At 47.1% G+C, this 25051-nt stretch overlaps 2 protein-coding genes and 2 long non-coding RNA genes across 4 annotated transcripts; all 4 read right to left on the reverse strand.

The window, feature by feature from the left end:
• Positions 1-6220: 6220 nt before the first annotated feature.
• KRABD2 (KRAB domain containing 2) lies at positions 6221-9246 on the reverse strand. The gene is made up of 2 exons (XM_024748436.1): positions 9141-9246; positions 6221-8188 (listed from the first exon to the last, which is right to left on the reverse strand). The coding sequence occupies exon 2, from the start codon at positions 8162-8164 to the stop codon at positions 6929-6931; it is 1236 nt and encodes a 411-aa protein (XP_024604204.1). The 5' UTR covers positions 8165-8188; positions 9141-9246; the 3' UTR covers positions 6221-6928.
• Positions 9247-9264: 18 nt separating this feature from the next.
• On the reverse strand, positions 9265-11918 carry LOC112401904 (uncharacterized). Its single transcript, XR_003003644.1, has 3 exons — positions 11458-11918; positions 9518-9650; positions 9265-9326 (listed from the first exon to the last, which is right to left on the reverse strand). It is a non-coding gene; the product is annotated as an uncharacterized LOC112401904 (long non-coding RNA).
• Positions 11919-13366: 1448 nt separating this feature from the next.
• Positions 13367-18247, reverse strand: RPL26 (ribosomal protein L26). Its single transcript, XM_024748365.1, has 4 exons — positions 18183-18247; positions 17209-17381; positions 15945-16085; positions 13367-13538 (listed from the first exon to the last, which is right to left on the reverse strand). The coding sequence occupies exons 2-4, from the start codon at positions 17374-17376 to the stop codon at positions 13410-13412; spliced, it is 438 nt and encodes a 145-aa protein (XP_024604133.1). The 5' UTR covers positions 17377-17381; positions 18183-18247; the 3' UTR covers positions 13367-13409.
• A 2898-nt stretch (positions 18248-21145) lies between these two features.
• LOC112401928 (uncharacterized) lies at positions 21146-23129 on the reverse strand. Its single transcript, XR_003003647.1, has 3 exons — positions 23062-23129; positions 22231-22306; positions 21146-21712 (listed from the first exon to the last, which is right to left on the reverse strand). It is a non-coding gene; the product is annotated as an uncharacterized LOC112401928 (long non-coding RNA).
• Positions 23130-25051: the final 1922 nt, after the last annotated feature.

Raw genomic sequence — 25051 nt, forward strand, 5'->3', positions numbered from 1 at the left:
CAACAGAGGGTTCTTACTCTTTTATATTTCAAAGTATCTCAGGTTTCAAATCAATTTCTGGAAAATTTCTCCAAAACAAAAGGAAAGATGTGTAAAGCACATATTTAAAAACGGCTCCCCTCCCCACCAAAGTGTTTCCCCTTAAAATTCTATTGATACAACCCAAAGCCACCAAATCTGAAAAGGTTAAAATAACTAGGCAGAGGTAACTGGCCCACACAGTGTTGAACCTCACCTTGGCAAACCCTGCTTTAAATGGTCTGTTGCACAAAAGTCCAGAAAGCATGCAGAATAATTTGGAAGCAAGAGTTTAAGTCTGAGCTTCTCAGACACCTCCCCCTTCCTGTCTCAGAGCTAACTAATGACATTCCAACGTGTAGACTCAAAAAAAACTACCGGGAATAGAATCTCAGAAATATCAAAAGAAAATGTTTTTTCTTCCCCTACAGCTGCAAAAAAAGCAGATTCTATTCCACAATATTAGGCTAGTTTTGATAAAGTCGTAAGTGGAAAATATTCACTAAAGCATCAATCTCTGAGTCTCCCATCTTCTCTCAAAATATTTGCAAACCATATATCTGATAAGGGGTTCATATTCGAAATATTTAAGGAACTCCTTCAACTCAAATGCAAAAAAACAAATAGACCAATTAAAGAATAGGCAAAGGGGAACTTCCCTGGTGGTCCGGTGGTTAAGACTGCGCTCCCACTGCAGGGGGCTCAGGTTTGATCCCTGGTTGGGGAACTAAGATCCCGCATGCCACACAGCAGATATCACCTCATACCTGTTCGGAATGGTATTACTAAAAACAAACAAAAGCTAAGTGAGTGTTGGCAAGGATGTGGAGAAACTGGAACTCTGGGACAGTGTTGGTGGGAATGTAAGATGATGCAGCTGCTATTAAAACAGCAAGGAGGTTCCTCAGAAAATTAAAAATAGCAATTAAAAGAACATAAGCCAGCAACCCCACTTCTGCATATTTATCCAAAAGAATTGAAATCAGGATCTGTATTTGCACGTTCATGTTTGCTGCAGCATTATTCACAATAGCCAAGATGTGGAAACAATCTAAATATGTACTGACAGATGAATGGATAAAGAAAATGTGGTATACATATAATGGAAGTTGATTTTATTCGGGCTTAAAAAAGAAAAAAATCCTGCTACATGTGACAACACGGATGAATCTTGAGGACACTATGCTATATCAAATAAGCCAGTCACTGTGTGATTCCACTCCCACTCACGTGAAGTATTTTTTCAAATAGTCAAACACATAGACGCGGAGACTGAATGGTGGTCGCCAGGGGCTGGGGGGAGGGGGAAATGGGGAGTTGCTATTCAAGGGGGTATAAAGTTTCATCTTTGCAAGATGATTAAATCCTAGAGATCTGCTATACAACACTCTGCCTATAGTCAACAATACACTTCAAGTTTGTTAAGGGGGGTAGATCTCACGTGAAGTGTTCTGACCACAGCAGAAGTGTGTTTGAAAACCAGAGTTGCTCTGTCCACTGCACTCCTGAACCACCCCGGGGGCAGATGGAGAACCGAGGTGCATTCAACCTTGAAGGGTTGAGTGTGTCCTGACCCAGGGCTCCAGGACAGGCCTGTGGCTTGGAATGTGGCTGGACGTGTGAATATGCAGAGGGCGCTGAACCTTGTGCCAGTGGCGGAAGCCAGGAGGGAGGACCCAGTCCAGCACAGACTCGACTGGGACTTGCCCACATTGGCTGCTTTCCTGCCTCCAAATCTCTCTTTTTTTTTTTGGAGGAAAGGACTTGCCTGTTTGGCTGGTCATCCTGGGTAGAGACGGAGCTCTGTGAAAGCTCCCTAAACTGGACGGAAAACAAGCCCCTCCCCCCATGCCCCTCCTCTCACACACTTTATCACAACTGGGATCATTGTTATCATCATCCCCATTTTACAGGCGAGCTTTGAGCTCAGGGGATTTGTTCAAGGTTACGTATCAAGTTTACAGGCTTGAGCCTGTGGGGAAAAAATGCTGCAGGACCCTCACTTCACTGTTAAGTCAAATCATCTTTAGCCCATTCTCCATTTACTTTTCCTAGTAAAATTGAGTTCCATAGGCCACAGAACAGAATCCCAGAGATTAGTCTTAAAAAATGTTAAAAAATGTTAAGTCTTCATAATTAACAAAAGGAGCCTCAGAAAGATATGGCAATATTCCCTCTCTCCTGCGGACGACGTGGAGGGAGAGACACTGTTTTGCATTTTAAAATTAAGCCAAGGGGAATTCCCTGGCGGTACAGTGGTTAGGACTCCGCCAAAACAAAGCCAAATAATCTAGTTGGACAAGGTATTAAATTAAGATCTTTCTCAAGAACTGATATTGGAGATTTGTATGAATGTTTGTAACTGGTAACTCATTTTTTCTGTCTTCTGTTAGAATAAATCTGCCCTTGTAAGTATCATTTAAACAGGAGGGTTTTGTAAGTCTTCTAAGACCTTGGAGGTTGTTGCCATACCTCATAAAAACTACCTCTTAAAAAACTGTCATACTGATTGGCTCCTGCTATATGGGTTGAACTGTGTCACCCCAAAGATGCTTAAGTCCTAACCCCCATCTCCTGCCCTGTACCTGTGAATATGACCTTATTTGGAAATGGGGTCTCTGTAGATGATCAAGTTAAAGTGAGGTCATTAAGGGTGGGCCCTAACCCACTATGCTAAGGGGAAATTTGGACACAGAGACAGACACGCACAGAGGGAAGATGATGTGAAGACATGGGGAGAATGTCATCTACAAGCCAAGGAACACCTGAGGCCGCCAGAAGCTAAAAGAGGGGCCTGGAACAGATTCTTCCTCACAGCAATCAGAAGGAACCAACGCTGCTGACATCTTGGTCTCACACTTATGACCTCCAGAACTGCGACACAATAAATTTTTGTGCCACTCAGTTGGTTACGGCAGCCCCAGGAAATGAAAACTGCTGTCCTCAATACAGTATAACCATTACTGTAGTTCCTTATCAGTCAGATATCTGTTAAAACAAGACAGTATCACTAAACATTTTTCTCCTCTCCCCCATGCATGGCAGAAAAAATAAAAACCCTCAAATAACTTGAATCTGTTTCATATAAATGGACAGTCCCGATCCGATTACAAGTCCAGTGCGCTTCCATCCCACCACAGCTGCACCAGGGCACAGCTACCTGTTTGTTTTTCTTCTGCAGTTAACCTCTGCTCTTTCCTTTTGGCCGCTCTTCTCATTAATTCATAAGTGCTCTTTTAAAAATTAGGTTCTGTGCACAAAGAATGTCGCCTGCAGTATCAGTAAACAAAGGATGTTGTGACCATCAAGTCATGAGTCCCTGCAGCCGCCCACGACTGTGCACGCTGAGGAGAGTCAGGATGGAGAAAAACAGGATACTGGTCCCTAGTTAAGATGCGTATCAAAGGGATAATTTCAATAAGCCCAGACTCTTGCATCTTCCCATACATAGAAAAGTGCTAAACTCATTAACTTGAGATGTCTATTTTTTTAAAAAAAATTAGCAGTAATCTTTTGATGTTCGATTACCTGTTTTGTTTTGGGTTTTTTTTTTTTTTTCTGCCAAAACTGCTATATATCCTGGCTCCTCCCTTACCTCTTTGGACCAGTCCCTCAGAGCTATCTGAGAAGCTGTACCCCGGGCTTAAGTCCTCAATAAGTCTGCTGAATAAGCCATAATTCTCAACTTTTAGGTTATGCATTTTTTTCAGTTGACAGTCCCTTATGTCTGTTTTAGATGTTGCAAGTATTTTCTTCCAGCCTGTCATTTACCTTTTTCTCACTTTTTAAAAGGTATTATTTTTCATAGATATTTAAAATTTTTATGTAGCCAAGTATACTAACCTTTTCTTTTATGGCTTTCTCCATTCCAAGATCCCCCAAATCTCCTTTTCCCCCAATATCTTTTAGTTTTGTTTTTTATATTTAGGGATCAGACTTCATTTTTTTCCAGTTGGATAGCTATATGATCCAGCACCGTTATTTTTTTTTAATTGAGGTATAATTGACCAGCACCATTAACTGAATCATACAACCCCTCCCAGTTGTGAAATGCCCCTTTTATCATAAATTCCTAGAGGCATGGGTCTGTTTCTGGCCTTTATTCACATTCTGACTTCATTTGCCTTTCTTTAGCAACAGGCCACAGAAATGCATATGCAAAAATGCTGCAATGGCCCAGATGGTGGCCAAGTGTAGAACGCAGGCCTGCTTCCTGGGGGTTACCACTTGGTCCTTTGATGCCGTGCAGAGATGCGGGGGGCCAGATCTTCCAAGGTTTCAAGAGGTGCTGGACATCCAGATTTTTATATGAAATCTTCTGTTTTGAAAGTGATGGCAATTAATTTTTTACATTTTAAAAACATTAGGTGGGGCTTCCCTGGTGGCGCAGTGGTCGAGAGTCCGCCTGCCGATGCAGGGGACATGTGTTCGTGCCCCGGTCCGGGAAGATCCCACATGCCGCGGAGCGGCTGGGCCCGTGAGCCATGGTCGCTGAGCCTGCGCGTCCGGAGCCTGTGCTCCGCAACGGGAGAGGCCACAACAGTGAGAGGCCCGCGTACCGCAAAAAACAAAAAACAAACAAAAAAACACATTAGGTGGACAAAATATATTTGCAAATTGAAAGCAGTCAGTTCTGTTCCAGATGCTGAAATGTGTTAATGTAGAGTAAGGCTGGACCGGGTCTAGGTGTCCACTCCCGCTCTCTCCACTGTGACCCTAAGGACCAAAGGAGGAAGACAGATGCAGCAGCTCCGGAAGCCTAGGTTATTTGTGGCCACCCCTGGGAAAGGCAGTAGTGTCATGCCTCATTTCACCTCCCACCCACACGAGTTGATGATGTGGTTCCTGGTTTGCTCCGCAACCAGGAAGTCGGCATGCGGGGAGGGCTGACAACATCAGTCGAGTTGGGCCTCCGAGGCCCTGCTAGCCTGAGTGATACAGAAAGGATGGAACGTGAGGTGCTGGCCAAGGATAGAGGAAGATTCTGGTACCCCCCCAAACAAGCTGGAAAGTGATATCATCTCCTTTCTAATAATAAAGCAGCCTTCCTGGATATCCAGCTTGACACTGTTTAATCAGCAAAGGAATGGCAACGGACAGAGATCTCCAAAGCTCACAAGGAGGATAAGATCTGCTGATAGCAAGGACAACTCACATCTAGAACTTCACATGCAGCGCCAGGGGCAATCAGAATGGTTTTGAGATGCAGGAGGAATGAACGGGAGAATAAGGGACTGCAGCCCCCTTCTCCTCCCAGTGTCCACCTCTGAAGAATCATCTGTTCACTCAGCAAATCCTCTCTGAACACCTCTGATGGGCTATGTACTCTTCCAGGCCTTGAGAATACAGCAGTGCACAGATCCTGGGCATTACTCTCCCCTTTGCTCTGAACTATGACCCAGACTGCCCTTTGCTCTATTCTTCTCTGGTTGGAGCAGTGACCTCAGGCCAACTTTTGTATTTTGCTCCGGAGTGCTTAATTGTTTCCCTGCTACTAGTCACTTCCTGGAATGCACTGACCCCTTTCCAAGAATACATGTTGTGCCGTGCCTGAGGTATAGAAAACTGGCAGACTCAGACCCAAATCCCAGCCATGCCTTAATTTTGACCAATTTTAAAAATGTTTCAGACACATCACACAATAATCCCTGTGGGTGCCATTCTGAGAGCAGGCATGGTACACCAGGTTTCTCTTGAAGCAGGCAATCTCTGGGGCATGTTAGATCAACCTCTTCTCGTTATTTGTCCTTCACCTACATCTTTCTCTGATGCCCCCATCTTTTGGGTTATGTGTCTAGAAGCAGGAACAGGCACTAGATATATGTAAGGCAGTCCCACCAGCTCTACAGGCTTCAGACCCCATCAGTTCATGTTCTGCAGGCAAACATACTCTTCCACTGACTGTAGTTGGTAGAACTGCAGCCCCCCAAAAAGATACGTCCAAGTCCAAACCCCTGGCACCTGTGAATGTGACCTTACTTGGAAAAAGGGTCTTCACAGATGAAATTAAGGATCTTGAGGGATTTCCCTGGTGGCAGAGTGGTTAAGAATCCCCCTGCCAATGCAGGGGACACAGGTTCGAGCCCTGGTCCGGTAAGATCCCACATGCCATGGAGCAACTAAGCCTGTGCGTCACAACTACTGAGCCTGTGCTCTAGAGCCCGTGAGCCACAACTACTGAGCCCACGTGCCACAACTACTGAGCCCGTGCGCCACAACTACTGAGCCCGTGTGCCACAACTACTGAAGCCCACAGACCTAGAGACCGTGCTCTGCAGCAACAGAAGCCACGGCAAGGAGAAACCTGCACACTGCAACAAAGAGCAGCCCCCGCTCGCCGCAACTAGAGAAAGCCCACTCGCAGCAACGAAGATCCAATGCAGCCAAAAGTAAATAAAAAGGATCTTGAGATGAGATCATCCTCAATTAGGATGGGCCTTAAGTCCAATGACCTAGATTTGGTGTCCAACAGTGTCCTTGTAAGAGACAGAAAATGAGCACACAGACAGAGGGGAGAAGGCCACATGAAGACCCACGTGCAGACGAGGCAGAGAATGGATTTGCGCTACTCTAAGCCCAAGGGATGCAAGGACTGCCGGCAGCCACCAAAGGAGAAAGGCATGGAATGGATTCTCCCTCAGAGCCTCCAGAAGGGACAAACCCTGCCAACACCTTGACTTCAGACCTCTAGCCTCCAGAACTATGGGAGAAGAAAGTGCTGTTGTTTTACGCCTCCACGTTTGTGGTAATTTTTTATGGCAGCCTGAGATCAGAGACCCATGTTGCTTTCCCCCTGTGAGCCAGGACTACCATGGACAGCTTTCCTGAGAGTGTGGCCTTCATTCCTTTCATCTGGGGCCTTGGCAACAGTTCTCAGGTGGCTACACGGTGCCCAGAGGCAGGTGTCTGTTCACCAGCAGAAGAGACCTGGGGCCCCTTGGGAGGTGCTGGGCTCCGCAGCTTTGGGAGGAGTGGAATTGACGTCCTCGTCCACGTCAGATCGGTCTGCTCCGACCTCAGCTCTTTCTTCCTGCCTGATCCAAAGGCTGCTTTCTAGCTGTTCTTCAGCAATTTCTAGTTCTTCTTCTGTTTGTAAAACAGCCACGGTTTCCCGGGGTAAGTGTGAGGAATAGAGTCCAAATTTGGCTTTACAACCAAACATCGCCTCATATGGACTTTGCTGCAAGGAAACATCAAAGGCCTGATTCCTCACCATCTGCATGAATCGCAGGCCTTCGGCCCAGTGACGTGAACGGTTACTCTGCATCCAGGCACTGAGCATGTTCTTGACATCACGGCTTGCTCGCTCCAGGGAGCCCTGGCCTTGCCCAGGGTGGTACTTACCAGGGACAATCTTTAGGTCTGGCCATACCTCATTGAGCTCATTGACAACCTGGTTTGTGAACTCCAAGCCACTGTCAGATTCTAACATCGTGGGTGTACCAAGAATTGTGAAAATATCCAACAGGACAGCGACCACCTCATGGGCCTGTTTGGCTTTTAATGGCCGTAAAATAATAAACTTGGTCAAGTGGTCCTGGTAATATAAAATAAACTTGAACTCACCATCAGCATTTGACTGCATGTCAAGGATTTCAACTTGGCATCTGGAGTCAATGTCCTTAAATGGCATGGGCTTGGGTGCGAGGCCTCTCTTGGATACTGGGTTCTTCTGGTGGCACTGTTTACACAGAGTCAGATATAAGACAATGACTTCTTTGGTGACGTTCCCATATTTTCCTTGAAGCTCCTTGAGCATGCGCGTCCGCCCGCCATGGCCAATACTGAGATGTGTGTCGTGAAGAATGTCAAACAGCTCTTCCTTGTGTACGTAATACCGTATTCGATCTCGTTCTCCGTGAGTCGCCTCTATTAGTTTCTCTGTGCCCTGTACAGAGATCACGTCATACTTTGCTGCACGGCGATAATCACGTGATGACTTCCTCCCCTTCTCCTTAGCTTCTTTCACTTCCTTTATTGTTTGAAAGTACTTTTCTTTGGAAAATACCTTGCTGTTGTAACTTTTGCTTTCCACTAACTTTGTCACGCTGATAAGAAACTTTTCTCTCATGTTACTTATCTCCTTTTCCATTTCACTTGGATTTGAAACCCCAGGGGGATCATTTCCAGCTCTCTGTGGCATCATGGAGAACTAACTGGAAGAAGGAACCTAAGAAAGGTAGAAAGAAACAGAACGAGGTTAAATCTGCTGATATTCCATCTGGAAGACTTTCCCTCTAAAGTTCCTCATCAACTCTTTCATCTGATTTTTGAACGTATGGAAGAAGAAAGATTACTAAAGTAATGGTATAAAGCAATAACAGAATAAAGATAACTAGAGGGACTTCCCTGGTGGCACAGTGGTTAAGACTCCGTGCTCCCAATGCAGGGGCCCCGGGTTCAATCCCTGGTCAGGGAACTAGATCCCACATGCATGCCGCAACTAAGAGCTCGCATGCCACAACTAAGGAGCCCACCTGCCGCAACTAAGATCAGGCACAACCAAATAAATAAAGAATAAAGATAACTAGAGGGCCCACTGGGCCCATTCATAACCAGAGCATGTCAACAGAATTTTAAATCAGCAAGATACATATACAGATATGTAGTAATTTTTGACTTTAGGCAAACAGAGTAATTAATAAAACCGTTAGCTCAAACAGTGAAACCTATTAATTCGTCTTTGCTAACTGAAGAGGAGAGGATAAATGGAAATGCCTAAGGCAATAATAGGCTGATATCTCATCCTCCATTCCTTTTAAAATAATATAAATGCGAGAACGTTGCTAGAAGGAACCCACATAACAATAGTAAGTTGTGAACTTGAAGTTAGCACCAGAGACGGCTTTTCAGCTTTCCCACAATCAACTTAATTTCTTGTGGCTGAAGAGTCTGTCCTCATTTTAGGAGACTCAAGGAGAACGCGGTGGGATTTTGGGGGGATTTTTTTGGCCGCACCACGTGGCTTGCGGCATCTTAGACGAGGGATCGAACCCGGATCCCCTGCAGTGGAAGCGTGGAGTCTTAACTACAGGACGGCCAGGGAATTCCTGGGATATTTTTAAATGATGGTTTTCCCCATCGATTGTACACAGGATTAGTAAATGAAGACAAGTCCTTACGCTGAGGGACTGGCTTCTTGCAACTGTCCAGCATTGTGTCCCTGCTGCAATCCTTCTGAGAGGCCTCTTGACACTTCCAATCTCTGGCCACATCCTCAAATGTCACTGCCTCCTGAAATGACGCCAGCTGCTGCCACAGGGACGGTTCTGTCTCGGGTCCTGGGCTAAGGAGTAGCTGCAGCAGGACTAGGAAAGAGACAGTAGAGGTATTGGGAACAAAGGCGTGCCCACACGCATGACTGAATGTCAGTCATGTGAGTACTACACAAAGAAAAGATAACGGAGGGAGAGGAAAGGTCTCATATCCAGCAAGATGAGTCCAGCTACGTGGGTGAGGAAGAGGGGTTTTGTCCTCCTGGGAGGTCTGTAGGCCTGACCTGTTTTGACACTGCCTGAGCTGAAGCCCACATATTTCCAGAACGAAGCAGAGAGTCCAAGAGGACTTGAGCACTCCAAGGCCGGGAGACACTTTCAGGTACAGGCTTGATGGTTCTGACGAGGCAGCAGGGCCTGTTTCAAGAAATGAAAAGATTACATCTAGGGACACAGAGATATGTCAGGAGATTATCATGCCAAAGAGATACTCCAAATGGAGTCCACACTCCACCGAGATTGGAGAATTCCTCCGGAAGAGAACTTGATACTCAGGTGTCTAAACCGAGGTTCCTTAGTTAGAACAACTCTGGAACACAGGATGGTGATGAGGCCAGGGGAAGAGTTCATGTGATGATCACAGGAATTCCAATAATCTTAGGAAAACAAGATCCCCGAGATGCCAGCCATCAGATGAAGAGCTGAGGGGTAGGGCAGAATCCTGAGAAGCAGAGAAAGATGGAAACATTTTTAAATATATATATATATATTTATTGATTTATTTGTTTGGCCATGCTGGGTCTTAGTTGTGACACACAGGATCTTGGTGTGGCATGCATGTGGGATTTAGTTCCCTGACCAGGGATGGTACCCGGGCCCCCTGCACTGGGAGTGTGGAGTCTTAACCACTGGACCACCAGGGAAGTCCCGATGGAAACAATTAAAAGCTCTGAGCAAGAGTCTCAGTTAAGCTGAGCCTGCTTCCAGATCCTGAATGTCCTCCACTAAAAAGGCTTCGAATTCCCTCGACTGGCCTCACTGGTTAACCATGGAACATTCCTGATTCTAAAGACACCACTGACTGTAAAACCACTGACATAATGACAATTTTCTTTTGAGAGGAAAAACTGAGGCCCTATATTAAATGAACATATCCAGATGGTTTTTTTTGCCACGCTGCACGGCATGCGGAATCTTAGTTCCCCAACCAGGGACTGAACCCGTGCCCCTTGCAGTGGAAGTATAGATTCTTAACCACTGAGCCGCCAGGGAATTGCCCACACATCCAGATTTTTTAAAGGTGAAAAATATGCATTTCAGGATCGAAGAAACAGAATGTTTATAATATGCTCTTTAAGCCTGAGCTCAAGACCCTCAGTGCAAACTGACATTTTTAAAGGCTCTGAGAAGTCCTGCAGTAAATAAACCAGTCTGTTTCATCCACCAGTCCCATATAATCATTGACATGGGGCTTTGTTTCCCAAAGAATATGTATTACTATACCACAGTCCTTAGAAGAGACTTGAAACCACAAGATATTCAACGGAATCCAGGAGGAGCACCTTCCAGACTCCTCACTGAAACCAGCATCTCTCAGAAATTGGCTGCACTGGCTGCTATTGGAGGCCCTTCAAGGAACTACACGGGAAGGAAAGGCCTCATCTCCATCCTATAAAAGAATGAAGAAGACACGCTAGAAATAGTTTATAATCAAAAGATGGAAAAATCTCAATCTTTAATATGAGAAATGGTCCTTAGCCTATACCATGAAATTCTAAAGCACAGTCCTAGAGTCACATTTGGCTAATAGACGTATGTTGGTTAGTCTACCCAGTGTTTGCTTTTTAAAAATTGAATGGTTTACCTATATTTACAGACTGGGGAGTTCATATAAAAATCTAGGTTTCTGGCTTTCATGAAAAATGGGACGATCCAGTCATACTGGCAGCTTTGCTACTTGGCAACAACTGGCTGGAGTAGAGAGGCAGCCACTCCCTTTAGACAGTCTACACTCTGTTTCCCACAGTCTTTAAGCCAGCTACTAACTATTCACCTTAGCTGCCCACCCCTGTAGTTACCTGAGTTTTCAACACCTGTTCTAAAGCAAAAGGAAAGAAACGAGGCCCCAAAGAAAGATGGCCAACTTCCTGGTGTGATCTGTGCTGGTGGGCTGATAAATGAGCTTGTTTAGAGAAGACTGGAAAGATCTTCCTTCCTCACCCACCTGCGAGTCTTTGCTTTGGCTGTCCCGGACCTGGAACAGGTTCTTCCAAATCACACCCAGCTCAAATCAGCATCCTTCCTGATGCACTCCGGCTGACTGCCATCTCTCCCGCCTCTGAACAGCCTGCACCACTCACTGGAGCGCTTTGCATTTTCAGTCGACTGGTTCAGGTGTACAAACCTAGAAGGCAGGGGCTGAGGCTTCTACCTCGCTGTATCCCCTCAGAGGGCAGATGAATACAGAGCTGAGACGAAAGATGTTCAAAGGGTATTTGTCAAACACTTGGCTTACAGGTATAGAAGAGAGGCTTTGCAGAGACATGGTAAGTCAATTTCTGACGCTATCATTTACTGTGTGAGTAGGCTGGGCAAAGTTACTGAGGCTTCATTTCCCGCAACTATAAAATGGGGAGAATACCACTCTCCATCACAACGAGTTGTTGGGAAGACTCGGTGATAATGCAGTGTCCCCGCACCTTCCACAATACAAACTCCCGATTATTCCCGAAAACCTGGTTCGGGCATCAAGTCCTTTGTGCCGTCCTGGGTTCCGCGGTCTCGGCACCACCGCGCCAGGCTCCACGCGGGTTCCGCCTGCTAGTCGGGCCCGCCCACTCCTCCAAGGGCAGCCAACTCCGGGGGAGGAGTGAAATGAATGAGCCAGACCAGCGGGAAGAGAGGCCGATCCGGGTGGTTTTGCAAGAGAGGGAGGTCCGGAAGGGAAAAGGAATACTCCAGGGCCGCCGTGCCTGGACCCTGCCCCACCCACGGCTGCGTCCGCCAGCGCCGCCCGGTCCTTTCCCGCCCGCGTGGGGCCGCCGCGGCTGAGGCCGGCCGTGCCGGCCGGAAGCGGCTCCGCGCCGGCCGGAAGCCCCGCCCCTCCCGAGGGCCAGTCCGCAGACGCCGCGGCGGGAAGAAACCTTACTCCTTTCCTCGGTTACGAAGGCTGTGTTCGGGGGTCCTGCCCAGCCTGCAGCGTGCTCGGCGGAAGCTGCGGTGAGTGAGATCACCGAGGTGATAGCTGGGGCCGGCCCAGGTGCGACCTTGGCTAAGCCAGCCACTAACTCAGGTCTCCGGCGGCGGCAAAATTGGTCACCTATTTCCACACGTTGTCGTAAAGGCTCCAAGATAAATAAATGCTCGCCTCCAGCCTGGAAAGTAAACCCCATTCATCGTCCTACACGTTTAAATGCTTAAGTCTAGAGTGAGGAAGGTGTTGCCAACAATTACTCTGTGCACGGTATCGCTTAATCCTCTAGGAGAAACTGCATTTTAGGTGAGCACTTTTTGCTTCAGATTGTAAGCTAAAGATTCGTTTTGGTCTAACAGCACTCACACGACATCAGTGCAGAAAACAAGGTTGTAAAGGGGGTCCTCGGGTATTCAGCTTTACCCCAAAGTGCTGCTGCCTCTGTAAAAGAAAATCACTATTTTATCAGTCCCGATCTCGGAATATTGTTAGAAAGCATTTCAATCATTAAAGAACTGGTGCTTGGGACTTCCCTGGTCGCGCAGTGGTTAAGAATCCGCCTGCCAATGCAGGGGACACGGGTTCAAGCTCTGGTCCTGGCAGATCCCACATGCTGCAGAGCAGCTAAGCCCGTGCGCCACAACTACTGAGCCTGTGGTCTAGAGCCCGTGCTCCCCAGCAAGAGAAGCCACCGCAATGAGGAGCCCAAGGGTGGCAACGAAGACCCAACGCAGCTAAAAATAAATTTTTTAAAAAAGAACTGATGCTCAAAGTTGGTTAAAAAACCAACTCTCTCTAAACAGTACTTTTCATTACTGGAATCAAACCATATGATAAGGGTAGTCCACCCCTAGATAGCTAACATCACCTGAACTTCCCTGAAAACTGACCCACCGAAATCTAGTCAGCATCTCAAAGCACCACACATAAACAAAGACTCTTCATTTTAACAGTTTTTAATGAAAGTTGTAAACAAGATCACTTCATTCCTGCATCTTCTCAATTGTTTCTTCCTTATATTTGCCTTTTTCCTTCCCTACTTGGCGAGACTTGGCTTTACGTTCGAGGATCTTTTTGCGGTCTTTGTCCAGTTTTAGTCTGGTGATAACCACCTGCAGACAAATAAGAAAAATGCTCCTGAGCTTTAAACAATTACCAACACAGAACACACGGGAAGCCCAACATTCAGTGCCATTCCCCACACCTGTGGGAGTGGATGCCTAAACACTGAAGCGCCATAAATGATTCTTTACCCCCAAGCCTGGCTTAAATTTAAATGTTCACTAATGCTCAGCCAACAAAGGAGAAGGCAACGTGGCACTGGTGGTTCTTCTCACGTCCTCTTCTGTGCTTTATTAGAAAATCAGCTTTTTCTACTGCAAAACGTTTCAACTATTCCACTCCTCTCAGTTTTATAAGCTAACAAAGTCACACACGTTTTTGTTTCTATAGTAACGTTAGTACCACAAGGTTGGAAATTAAATGTAGCCTTCACATATGCTTCAACCTGCAAAACCTTTAGTGAAGTCATACAACAGACCTTATTCCAACAGATTTGTCACTAAAGACACCCAGATTATGATAAATTTTAGTCTTAGAGAGGAAGGTGAGGGAAGGCAAAGACAGCACTGAACAAGGTCTGGAAATATAGCATAGCGACCAAAAGACAATCTCCACCGCCATGGAGGTTGTATCTAATATGAGATGGAATGCTGGAGGACAGGGGCCAAATCATAATCGAGATCAGGCAAAGCCTCACGGAAAGGTCTATATTTGAACAGAGACCTGATAAGAGGGGTAGAGTATTCCAAACAGAACAGCAAGCACAGAAGTCCAGAGGCAGAAGAACTTCTAAGTTTAACAGGTGTGTTTCTCAAATTTGAGTGTGTCTGGAGGGCTTATTAAAATAGACCCCTGGGTCCCACCCCCAAATTCTGCTTCAGTAGACCTGGGAACAGAATGTACAATTCTATGAAGTTGCCAGGTGATCCTGCCAACCAGCAGACACACTGAGTAGCATGGCTGTAGGAACAGTAAAGAGGCCAGTGGACTAGAACACGGAGAGTGGAATAAGGTGACATCAAGAAGTAGCTGGTGATGGGACTTCCCTGGTGGCGCAGTGGTTAAGAATCCGTCTGCCAATATAGGGGACACGGGTTCGAGCCCTGATCGGGGAAGATCCCACGTGCCGCGGAGCAACTAAGCCCGTGTGCCACAACTACTGAGCCTGTACTCTAGAGCCCACGAGCCACAACTACTGAAGCCCGTGTGCCTAGAGCCCGTGCTGTGCAGCAAGAGAAGCCACCGCGATGAGAAGCCGGTGCACCACAACGAAGAGTAGCCCCCACTCGCCGCAACTAGAGAAAGCCTGTGCGCACTGCAAGGAAGACCCGATGCAGCCAAAAATAAATAAATAAATAAAAAGAAGTAGTAGCTGGTGATCAGTCTTGTAGGCCACTCAGATGGTAACAATATTCTGGATACAATGTGACAGCAGTCAACAGGTCTTATCAACTGATGTGGGGTATATAATAATGACATTTTGGCCTGAGCCATTAGGACAAAGCTGCCACACACAGTGACGGTAACAAACTGCAAGAGGGTTCAAGGATAAAACCAGGAGTTTAAACATGTCAGGTATGAGATACTGATTGGGTATCCAAGTTGACATGCAAACTAGTCAACTGGATATTGAGGTTTGTCTGGAATAAGAGATGAAGATGAGCCACAAAGAGGGAGATCAACTGTCAAATGCTGCATTAAGTTCATAAAACACTAAGAATTGGTCACTGGATTGCTGACCTTGACAACCGCTCATCTAGTGGGGGGCAAAAATAAGACTGCAGTAAAGAATGGGAAAGTCTTCGTTCTTAAGAGATACACACTGAAGTAATTAGAGGTGAAGTGCCACGATGTTTGTAATCCACTAGTGGGTAGGGAAAAGGGCAAAGAAAATGGTAGTTGTGAATTCTAGGTGAAAGATATGCAACAGCTGTACTAGTCTTTCGACTTTCCTGTAGTTTGAAGATTAGATTTGTGGTGCCAACCCAAGATCTTAAAAAAACGAACACCTCATTATTTGAATAGGCACCAAGCACATTTATTACCTTTATATTAAACATATTTTTTTAATTGAGAGAAATTAGACAGCTGTATTGGAGAATTCACATTAAAGTCCAGGACATGAGAATCGGACCATTATCTTCTATTTTGGCTTAGATACCACTATCAATGGGATCTAGACTCTGAGGTCCAGATTTTTTCCATCTGCAAATGACTTAATACCTACTTTGCAGGGCTGTAAATGTGCCTTACTGTTTAGTCAGTTCTGTTTAATACACAGGGTATCAGCTCCATATCTAAAAATTACCCGATTTCCTATATTTTACAACCTATTCATTTTTAGACTGATCCATCAGCTTACTAATAGCTTTTAAGGAAAAGGTACATTAAATACACATACAGAATAACTGTTAAAATTTCCTTCTCCCCTCTCAAGCATTCTTAAAAACACCCACCTTGCTGGGGTGAATGCCCACGTGGACAGTTGTGCCATTAGCCTTCTCCCGCTGCACTCGTTCAATGTAGATGACATACTTCTTCCTGTAAACCTGGACTACTTTGCCAATTTGCTGCCCTTTGTAGTGCCCTCGTACAACCTAAATGCAAATTCAAAAATAAAAGATATATGTGGTTAAAAGAATATTAAACTTGAAAATCAGGAAACCTATGAATCAGATAAACATCATTCACTTTACAGGATCTTCCAATTTTGAAAGACCTAATCATTAATGGAAATGTGCCAATAATTCTATCTCTGGCTTCAATTAACCTGGAAATAAACTATGCTCCATATAAATCTACAGTGATGGACAGTGCATCCTACAACTGATGACCCACCAGCAGTGGTGGGCTTGTTAAAAGGTTAAAAACGAGGAACAAGCCCACCTTGGTTTTTTGTACCAAGTTGACAAGGAAATTGTCACTCCATCTCAAAGGGAACAACAGGCCATAAATATTAAATTCACAACCCATTAAAGGGCCCAACTAAGTGCCCAAGAGTGGGCAGCAGCTAATATTTAAGGAAACATGCCACTTCTTTCCCTGAGGTTAACTAACATCGTTCTGTACCCGCAAGTCCCAACGACCCTCAGCTTGCCAAAGTGCTTCTGAACAGATGTTTCTTCCCAGTTGCAGAAAGCAGAGGAGACTGCCTCCAAGACCTACTGGCAATTTTAGCACCAGCCCAGGAGCGACAAATGGCTATTCATCTCATGAAATGCTGGTAACGTGTAAGCTGCTTTAAAGACTGAATCTTAATCACTAGCTGCAAGTTACAGCTAAGAAACATTAATAGGAATTTTCGCTTAAATAGACTTGACGGATTATTTACTGGTCCTCTCAAACAATCATATGAAACTACAGCTCAGTTGTAACTTATATATGGATTTTAATTCAGACACAGAATTGTTTACTGGTCCTCAAATGCCTCTCCAATGCCCAAACATACCCAGAAAAAGATAACTCCAAAAGTAAGATTCTGGTTCCAAACCCCCTGTCTTCTGTTTAATTATGACTGCATCTGACGCTTGAGACAACTGATTTTCACCAAAGTGTAAAGGTGAAGAAAGCTGCATACTTTGTGTTTAGTCCCCAGCTCAACTCCTTTTGCAATCCTGTCCTGGGAGCCAACGTCTCAGATGTATCACTCTCAGAATGCAATCCATCGTCTATGCCTAACGTGCGGGATATTCGCCAAGATGACCTGAACACGGCACATACCTGAACTTCATCATCCTTCCGGATGGGCATGGATCGGACATTGTACTTCTGTCTCAGCTCTTTAGAAAGAGGGGAAGACATAATTTTCCTGCGAATGTGGGAAGGCGCATTGAAATGCCTTTTCCGGTTCTTGCTTCGGTCAGAAGTCACAAAGGGATTGAACTTCATTTCGGCTAAATAAAAAGTTAAAAGAGGTGCAAACCCTTAAATGACCAAATCTCACTCAGTTTACAAACAAGTAACTGCAACAATTTCATCTGGAAAGTTTAGAATGCTCACAAAAGCTGTCACATTCTTTAACTTCATCAAAAACTGCTTGTAGTGAATTGCTTTACTGGGATGTTTTCTTTATTTACTTATGGAACAGAAGAACGTTCCATTACCAACACACCTGTTGTAATTAAACTTTTTGTTTACACTCTCAAACTGCATAACTACTGCGTAAGGAAGCTAAAACAGGCCTTATATTTCCGCTGATTTAGGGCAAAGCAGACTGACAACTCAAACATCACATCACGTTTTAGAAAGACCAACTAACGTTAATCTGCGAACTTGAGCGTGAACCCATTTAGCCCCATCCCAAATGAATGAAATCAGGCCCTCATCCCGAACCTGGAAAATGCACATAACTCGGATCCAAAAAGCCTTCCAATGGGCGAGCGCCGTCTGAAAGTTCTGTAGATTTACCAAGAAGCTATCCCGAGACCATTCTTTAGGAAACTACACTGCCCAGACTAGACTCCATCACCATAGGCCCTCTCCCCTTCAGCTCCCGTTGCCAAGTCCCCAAATCCTTTCCTCCTCCCTTCCCCACCCCGGCGGGCCTTGAGCTAGGAGAAAGATCGAGACCAGCCTGGCCCCCCTTCCCGGCTGCTACTCGGCCACCGGGACAGTATCGGGGCCCCCGGGGTCGAGATACACCGTGCCCGTGAACGGATGGCTGCGGATTATACGCGTTGTCCCAGCAAACTCACCCGTTGGCGCTTCAGCGATGGCCACAAAAGGGAAGAGATCCACACACAGCTTCCGGTTTTGTAAGTTTCCGAGAGGTCTCGCGAGACCGATGTTTCTTGGAGCGAGAGAGGCGCAGAGTTTGAATGCGGACGGAAAACTGGGAAAGAAATTGATCACTAGCGTCATCTCGTGGCTCGGAGGGGAACTGCAGAGCCCTTCTCCAGGTCCTGGTGCCTTCCGTGGGAGCTCTGGGTTCTCCAGCTGCGTCCTCTGGGAACGGTGGTTCCCGGGCAAGTGGCGGGGGCTGCTTGGGGTCTGACTGCCCCGGCGGGTGTTGAGGGAGCTAGCGGCCCCAAGGGACCCGTGTCCCTTCACTCGAACACCGGGCAGCGGGTACTCCCTTAGCCGGGAAAGGGCAGGTCCTATATTTGACCGCCAGGTGGCGCTGGGACTCCGGCCGGCCGGCCACCTCGGTTACCTGGACCCCGGGCCAAAGGCGTGGGCCTGTCGAGTGTGCCTGACAGGTAACCAGCCAGCTCCAGCCGGCCGCCCGCAGCCGCCCCAACACCAATGTGTGTGCTGACTGCTCCGCGGGGCCCGTCCGAGGTTCGGCTCCCACCGGCGAGGGGCCTTCCGAGAACTGGGGCCGCGGGTCCGCCCCCGTCCCGCGGAAGTAGGTCTGAACCCGCGTTTCTAACGAGCTCCCAGGTGATGCCGAGGGTGCTGGTCCGAGACCACACTTTGAGGAGCGCGGCGTGAGGAAGCTTTTCCACGTAGAGAACTGTGCCCTTTTCTTTTTTTTTTTTTAAATTATTTATTTTTGTCTGCGTTGGGTCTTCATTGCTACACGCCATCTTTCTCTAGTGCGGTGAGCGGGCTTCTCATTGCGGTGGCTTCTCTTGTTGCGGAGTACAAGCTCTAGGCACGCAGGATTCAGTAGTTGTAGCTCACGGGCTCTAGAGCTCAGGCTCAGTAGTTGTGGCGCACGGGCTTAGCTGCTCCGCTGCATGTGGGATCTTCCCGGACCAGGGCTCGAACCCGTGTCCTCTGTACTGGCAGGCGGATTCTTAACCACTGTGCCCCCAGGGAAGCCCCCCACTGTGCCCTTTTCTTAATTTTACCGCCTGCTCACATTCAGTTCAGGATCTGATGGAAGCAGGGCAAGGGGGTGCGCCCTCCTGAAGGATTGCAGTGCGGGGTGAACTCCCGCCGCGTGCCTGGCCGCGCACCTAGTAAGCGATCGGTTTCTGTTGAATGAATAACGCAGGTGTCATACTAGGGGAAGACACACGTTTCATGATACTTAAGACGTAGTAAGCTTGCAGAGTCTTAGGGACACCCTTCTACTCACTGCCTTTTTAGCTCCTTTAATCCACCAAATAGCCTTGCCATCCTGGTATTGTTGTCCTGTTTTACAGATGAGGACCCTGAGCCACAGAGAAGTGAGAGGAGCTCGTGCAAGGTTATACAGAACCCATAGGTTATAGACGAACCCATGCAGGCTGGCTTCCCAGCCCCTTCTGATAATTCCCTATATGTTCCCAATTTGTAGGAACCCACTGGGGTCAAGTCAAAGAGTGAGAAACCATATCCTTGAGGGCCCAGAGTGGAGTCGGTGAAGAACATGTGTTTTCATGATTTAAAAATAGTTGTGTTCTTAAATATGCTGTGAAGATACAGCCCCGGATTTTATTTGTTATTCAAAACTTTAGTGAGAGCAGAATTCTGCTGCTGCAATTCTTTTCAACAAATGTTTATGGAACATCTTTCATGGGCCAGCCACGTTGCACCCTGGAGCTACAAAAGGAAATTAGTCAAAGTTTCTGCCTGCAGGAAGCTCACTGTCTAAGAGATGAGATAAACAACAAAATTTACAACCACAGGACCCCAGAGAAGTGCTCGCTGAGCCTGGCTATCCTTGGTGCCTGGGTGCTTCGGGAAGAGAAGAGAACTCTGGGGTCCGGGAAGACCTGGGGTGAAGTCACCCTTTAGTGACCTTTGAGGAATGTTAAAATTAGCTCCAGGAGGCAGAGAGGGAATAGCTTGAGGGAAGGCGTGGAGGTGTGAAGCCCATGACACACTGTCACCAGGTGCCAGGTCCCTGTGGCTGGCATGAGAGGGATTCAGAGAGGAGCCCATGAGGCTCTGGGGTTGAGCTGAGTTTGACTTGGATGCTGAAAGTCGTAGGGAACTGCTGAAGGCTCCTGCCTCCCTTTCTGGTCTTCACTTTCTCTTTCCTCTTACTGTCTTTACTAGTTTCCTTCATTGCCTCTTCTTCAGGCCTCCCCATCATCTTTCTCTCTGGGGTCCTCTCAAAGGTCCTCTCTGTTTCTTCAGCCTCCCCATCATTCTCCACTGTCACCCAAGCCTCTCAGGCCTCCCTCCCTCCATCCAACACAGTCATCGAAATTAAACTCCAGCCCACCCACCATGTGGAAGCATAACCACTTTATACAGTGTGAAGACTGTTGGAAATTGTACCCACTGATGCAGATGACTGCTAGCCTAGTCATACAGTCTGTTTATCTTCACAAGTGTCTGTTGGGCATCATGGCTCCACCCTACACGAACCTCTGGCCACCTCGCCTGGCTGTCCTCTCTCCACATTCTTCTTACGTGAGTCCTTTTTTTTTTTTCTTTTTTGAGTCTTAACCACTGGACCTCCGAGGAAGTCCCCAAGTGAGTCCTTTTAAATTGGCTCCTTCGGGTCATTTTGAGGGTGGTCTTTGTGTAGCCCTAAGACACACCAAAGTAGGTATTATCCAGGTTTCATGCCTACATCCCTGGACTAAACTTTTTTTCTGGACCACAAACCGTCACATTTACTTGTTCATTTGTTCATCCATTCATTCCTTCACTCATGCATTCTTTATCCAGCTTCGACTCTTTCCTAAATTCTGTGCCAGACACTTGGTATGATCTTAGCAAGATCAGTTAAGATCTAGCCTCTCGTCAAGGAGCACATTGTCTAGGAGGAGACGGACTTGTCAACAAACACGCCATCATCAAGTGTCTCGGGAAGATGGTGGAATGCAGCAGGGGACACAGCACAGGTGCGGCCAATTCTAACCAAGGTAAGGGTTGGGGGAGGTTTTATAGGTAACCCATGAACTGTTTCTGGAAAGCTAGGTAGGAGTTTTCCAGGTAGACAATGGGGGAAGCGTGTTCCAGGTGGAGAGAGCTACCCAAACGAGAGCCCGGAGGCCTGCACCAGCATTGCTTGTAGGAACTGCCAGTAGGTTGTGTTGAGAATTAGTTGTGGTGCTCCTTTGTTCTGGGTTTGAGGAGGACGAAGGAAAGGGACAAGTTGTGAGGGTGGGCCAAGGTTGTTTATTTTGTATCAAAAAAGGACATTTGGATTGTGAAGGTCAAAGAGAGACTGCCTTCTGCCTTGCAGAAGAGCTGCCCGCGTCCTCAGGCTTCACTGAGGGCAGAGGTCACGGGCCGAGGGGCAGAGCGGTCTCTGATGTGCCTGCCCAGACTCCTGGCAGCTCTGGCCTGGGGCCCACCAGTGAAGTATGGATCCTTCGGCTCGCTGGGTCGGCCTAGACTGTGTATGAGAGTTAAAGGTTATTGTAATGGGAGGTGGCAAAGGGAGTGAGTGTGTGTGAGTGTGAGAGTGTGTGTGTGAGCGTAAAGGCGGGGGTATGCCGCTGGACAAGGGGAGAAAGAGAGGAGTGACAGTTTATGTTTAACCTCGGGGCATCCGTCTGCCTGTCTACCTATCTATGTTATCTTCCTGTAGTGCCCTGACCCCAGGGTGGTTGCTTAAAGCGAAAGATTTTATTTGAGAAAGAAAAGGAAGGATATCAAAGAGGGAATCAAAACAGGGAATTCCCTGGCAGTCCAGGGGTTAGGACTCCCACTCTCAATGCCAGGGGCCTGGGGAGTTGGAGAGCTAAGATCCCACAAGCCGCGCAGCACAGCCAAAAAAATCGAGAAAGAGGGAATCAAAATGAGCACATTAAATGGTGGGGCCCAGAGAAATCCATAGGAACTTAGGAACGCTGAGAATATTAAACATTTTACCTTCCTTCCTGGGTGCCTGTTAAGCCTAAGATGTCATACCTCGAACGACACACATCAGCTGACACGCTGGAACCACGGGTCAAGCAGTCTGGCGGCTCTTGGGGCCGACTCCTCACTAGGCAACAAGTGTGTACACTGAAGATATCTTTAGCTTCTAATATAATTTTTCAATTCAATGTTCAGATAACACCTACATTTACTTGGTTCAAAAATCCCCAAATACCAAAGGTAAAGGGAGAAGTTCCCTTTCCATCCCCTCATTTTCTCATCCCCATCCACAGTTCACCACTCTTACTAGTTTTTTTGGAATATTCCCAATTGCTTTATGCACAAATAAGCAAATCAGAAAGTAGATTCTTTCTCATTTTTTTGGGCACGCCACGCGGCATGTGGGATCTAGTTCCCTGACCAGGGATCGAACCCGTGCCCCCTGTAGTGGAAGCACAGCCTTTTTTTTTTTTTTTTTTTAACATCTTTATCCGAGTATAATTGCTTTTCAGTGGTGTATTAGTTTCTGCTGTATAACAAAGTGAATAAGCTATACGTATACATATATCCCCATATCTCCTCCCTCTTGCGTCTCCCTCCCACCCTCCCTATCCCACCCCTCTAGGTGGTCACAAAGCACAGAGCTGATCTCCCTGGGCTATGCAGCTGCTTCCCACTAGCTATCTATTTTACATTTGGTAGTATTTATGAGTCCATGCCACTCTCTCACTCCATCCTAGCTTCCCCTTCCCCTTCCCCGTGTCCTCAAGTCCATTCTCAGCGCACTCTTAACCACTGGACACCAGGGAAGTCCCGGAAAGTAAATTCTTATGCCCCCACTTTCTACACAGGTTGTAGTATCGGATACCCAGCGTTCCACACCTTGCCTCTGCCCATCGGCCATTGGATCTTGGAGACTTTCGGAGTCAGTTTGCAGGTCCTTCCTTGTTCTTTTTACAGCTGCATGACAGTTCCTGCATCTTAAGTTACACAACCAGCCCCTTCTGACTGGCATGCAGGGTTTCCCAATTCTTTGTTTTTAGGAACAACACTGCAATTACATATGTCAATGCCGCAGTATGCAAGTGTGTCTGTCACATACCTTTCTAGAACGGGAATTGCTTGGTCAAAGTGGACATTTGATAGATAATGTCAAATTTCCCCTCCTAGGGGTTTTATCAGTATCCCTTCCTATCAACCTCACTTGCTTCCCTCAGCGTTGGCAGCAGGGTGAGTTTAGACAAGCTAATAGGTGAAAAATGGGATGCCAGCAGAATTGTAATTTGCACTCCTTTCACAAGTGTGGCTGAGTAAATGTTTAAGAGCCATTTGCATTTGTGTTTTCGGATGGTCTTTTTCATTTAAAGTGAATTATCCTAAAAGGCCAGGCTCATCGCTTCCCACATGCATTTACAATGTGTCTGGAATCTTTGAGAAAATATACAGCTTTTGACATTCTTTGAAAATAAAAGGAGTGCCATCTACAAGTCATGACTGAACAATATGGAAACACTATAGGTATTTCGAAATTAACTTTTGGCAAACACAACAGAATCTGAAAAGGCTAAAAGCAGGTCCCCAGACATTCATGACACTGTTTGAAGCAGCCTGGGTGTGGTTAAAACTGACTCAGTAGAGTCTTCGTAAATTTAACATTTTAATTCCTGTAATAAACATTTTTCCCATGAATCCACCTGTACCTCCCCCAATAGCACCTATGCTCTTCTCTAATCTTGAAAAGAAGCCCATAAGTGCATTAAATCAACTCTCTCTGTGTCCCAATATCCCCTGCAGGTGGATCCCATCCCCGAATGGTCCCCAAATGACCACCATTACAGGCTTTTAGGAACTAGGTAAGAGGGCGCTACTTCTTTCCCCACAGACAGCGAACTGCGCTGGGAGAGGCAGAGGCTGTGGAGAGCTTGGCTGTTGGCACACCTGGGCTCTGAACCACCCATTTCAGAAAACAGCTTGAGGTTTTTGCTGGTTTTAGCCCTAAAATTAAGATGATGGCCCACTGACTTATGGGCCTTAGTAAACAGAAAATAGCTGTCCCCGAATGGCTCGCTCCCCAGACAAGACCCAATCTGAGCTTTTTCTAGTGTCCTCATCAAGGACCCCCAGCATAGGCGGGGTCCCCAGGTGATGTGACCTTGGCCAGCGCCGACAACAGCTGGGTTGTCTCTGCCAAGCACCGCTGTCTTCTTCCCCACCCTTCCTCACCCAGCCCAGCCTGGGAATCCACCCCGGGAACTGGCCCAGCTGGTGTGGCCTCTAATGAGTGGTTGGTCATGAGGAAGAGGAGAACCTGGGCTGGGAGGAAGCCCCCAGGTGTTCGTTTGCCCACATAGTTTTCAGCTGACTCAAGTCCCGGCCACCAGGCTTCCCCTGCACTGCCCGCCTTCCACACTATCCTTGAAAACTCCAGGACTCAAAATTTGGACCATTCTTGGGCCGGGGAGGCTTGGGGAGACCTCTGGCTCTGTGGGCCATTCTGCTGGCCTCAGCCTCTGTCAACAAACTTCCGACTCCTGATGTGGCCTCCGCTCCCCTTTTCTGTTCCTTCCTCCAGGAGCTCCCTGAGATCAGCTTCTCCCTCAGGGAACACCTTCCAGGCTGGCACCCCTGCCCAGCTGTGGGGTGTCACGGATGGGGGCTGAGACTCCAGGAAACACAAGTGCCTTTGGCCCCTGCGGCACCCCTTCTGTTTATTGCTCGGAGCGGGTTGGAGGACCCTGGCCGGGAATTCTGACCTGGAGGAGTCCTGCCCTTGGGCCCCTCCAGGATGTACCCCACGCAGAACCCCAGCTGGCCTCAGGCAGGTCACCTGGCAGGTGAGGACTATCCCTCGGGGTTGGTGAGCCCACAGGAC

The sequence above is a fragment of the Neophocaena asiaeorientalis genome, unplaced genomic scaffold (genome assembly GCF_003031525.2).
Source record: "Neophocaena asiaeorientalis asiaeorientalis breed wild unplaced genomic scaffold, Neophocaena_asiaeorientalis_V1.1 scaffold543, whole genome shotgun sequence".
NCBI lineage: Eukaryota > Metazoa > Chordata > Mammalia > Artiodactyla > Phocoenidae > Neophocaena > Neophocaena asiaeorientalis.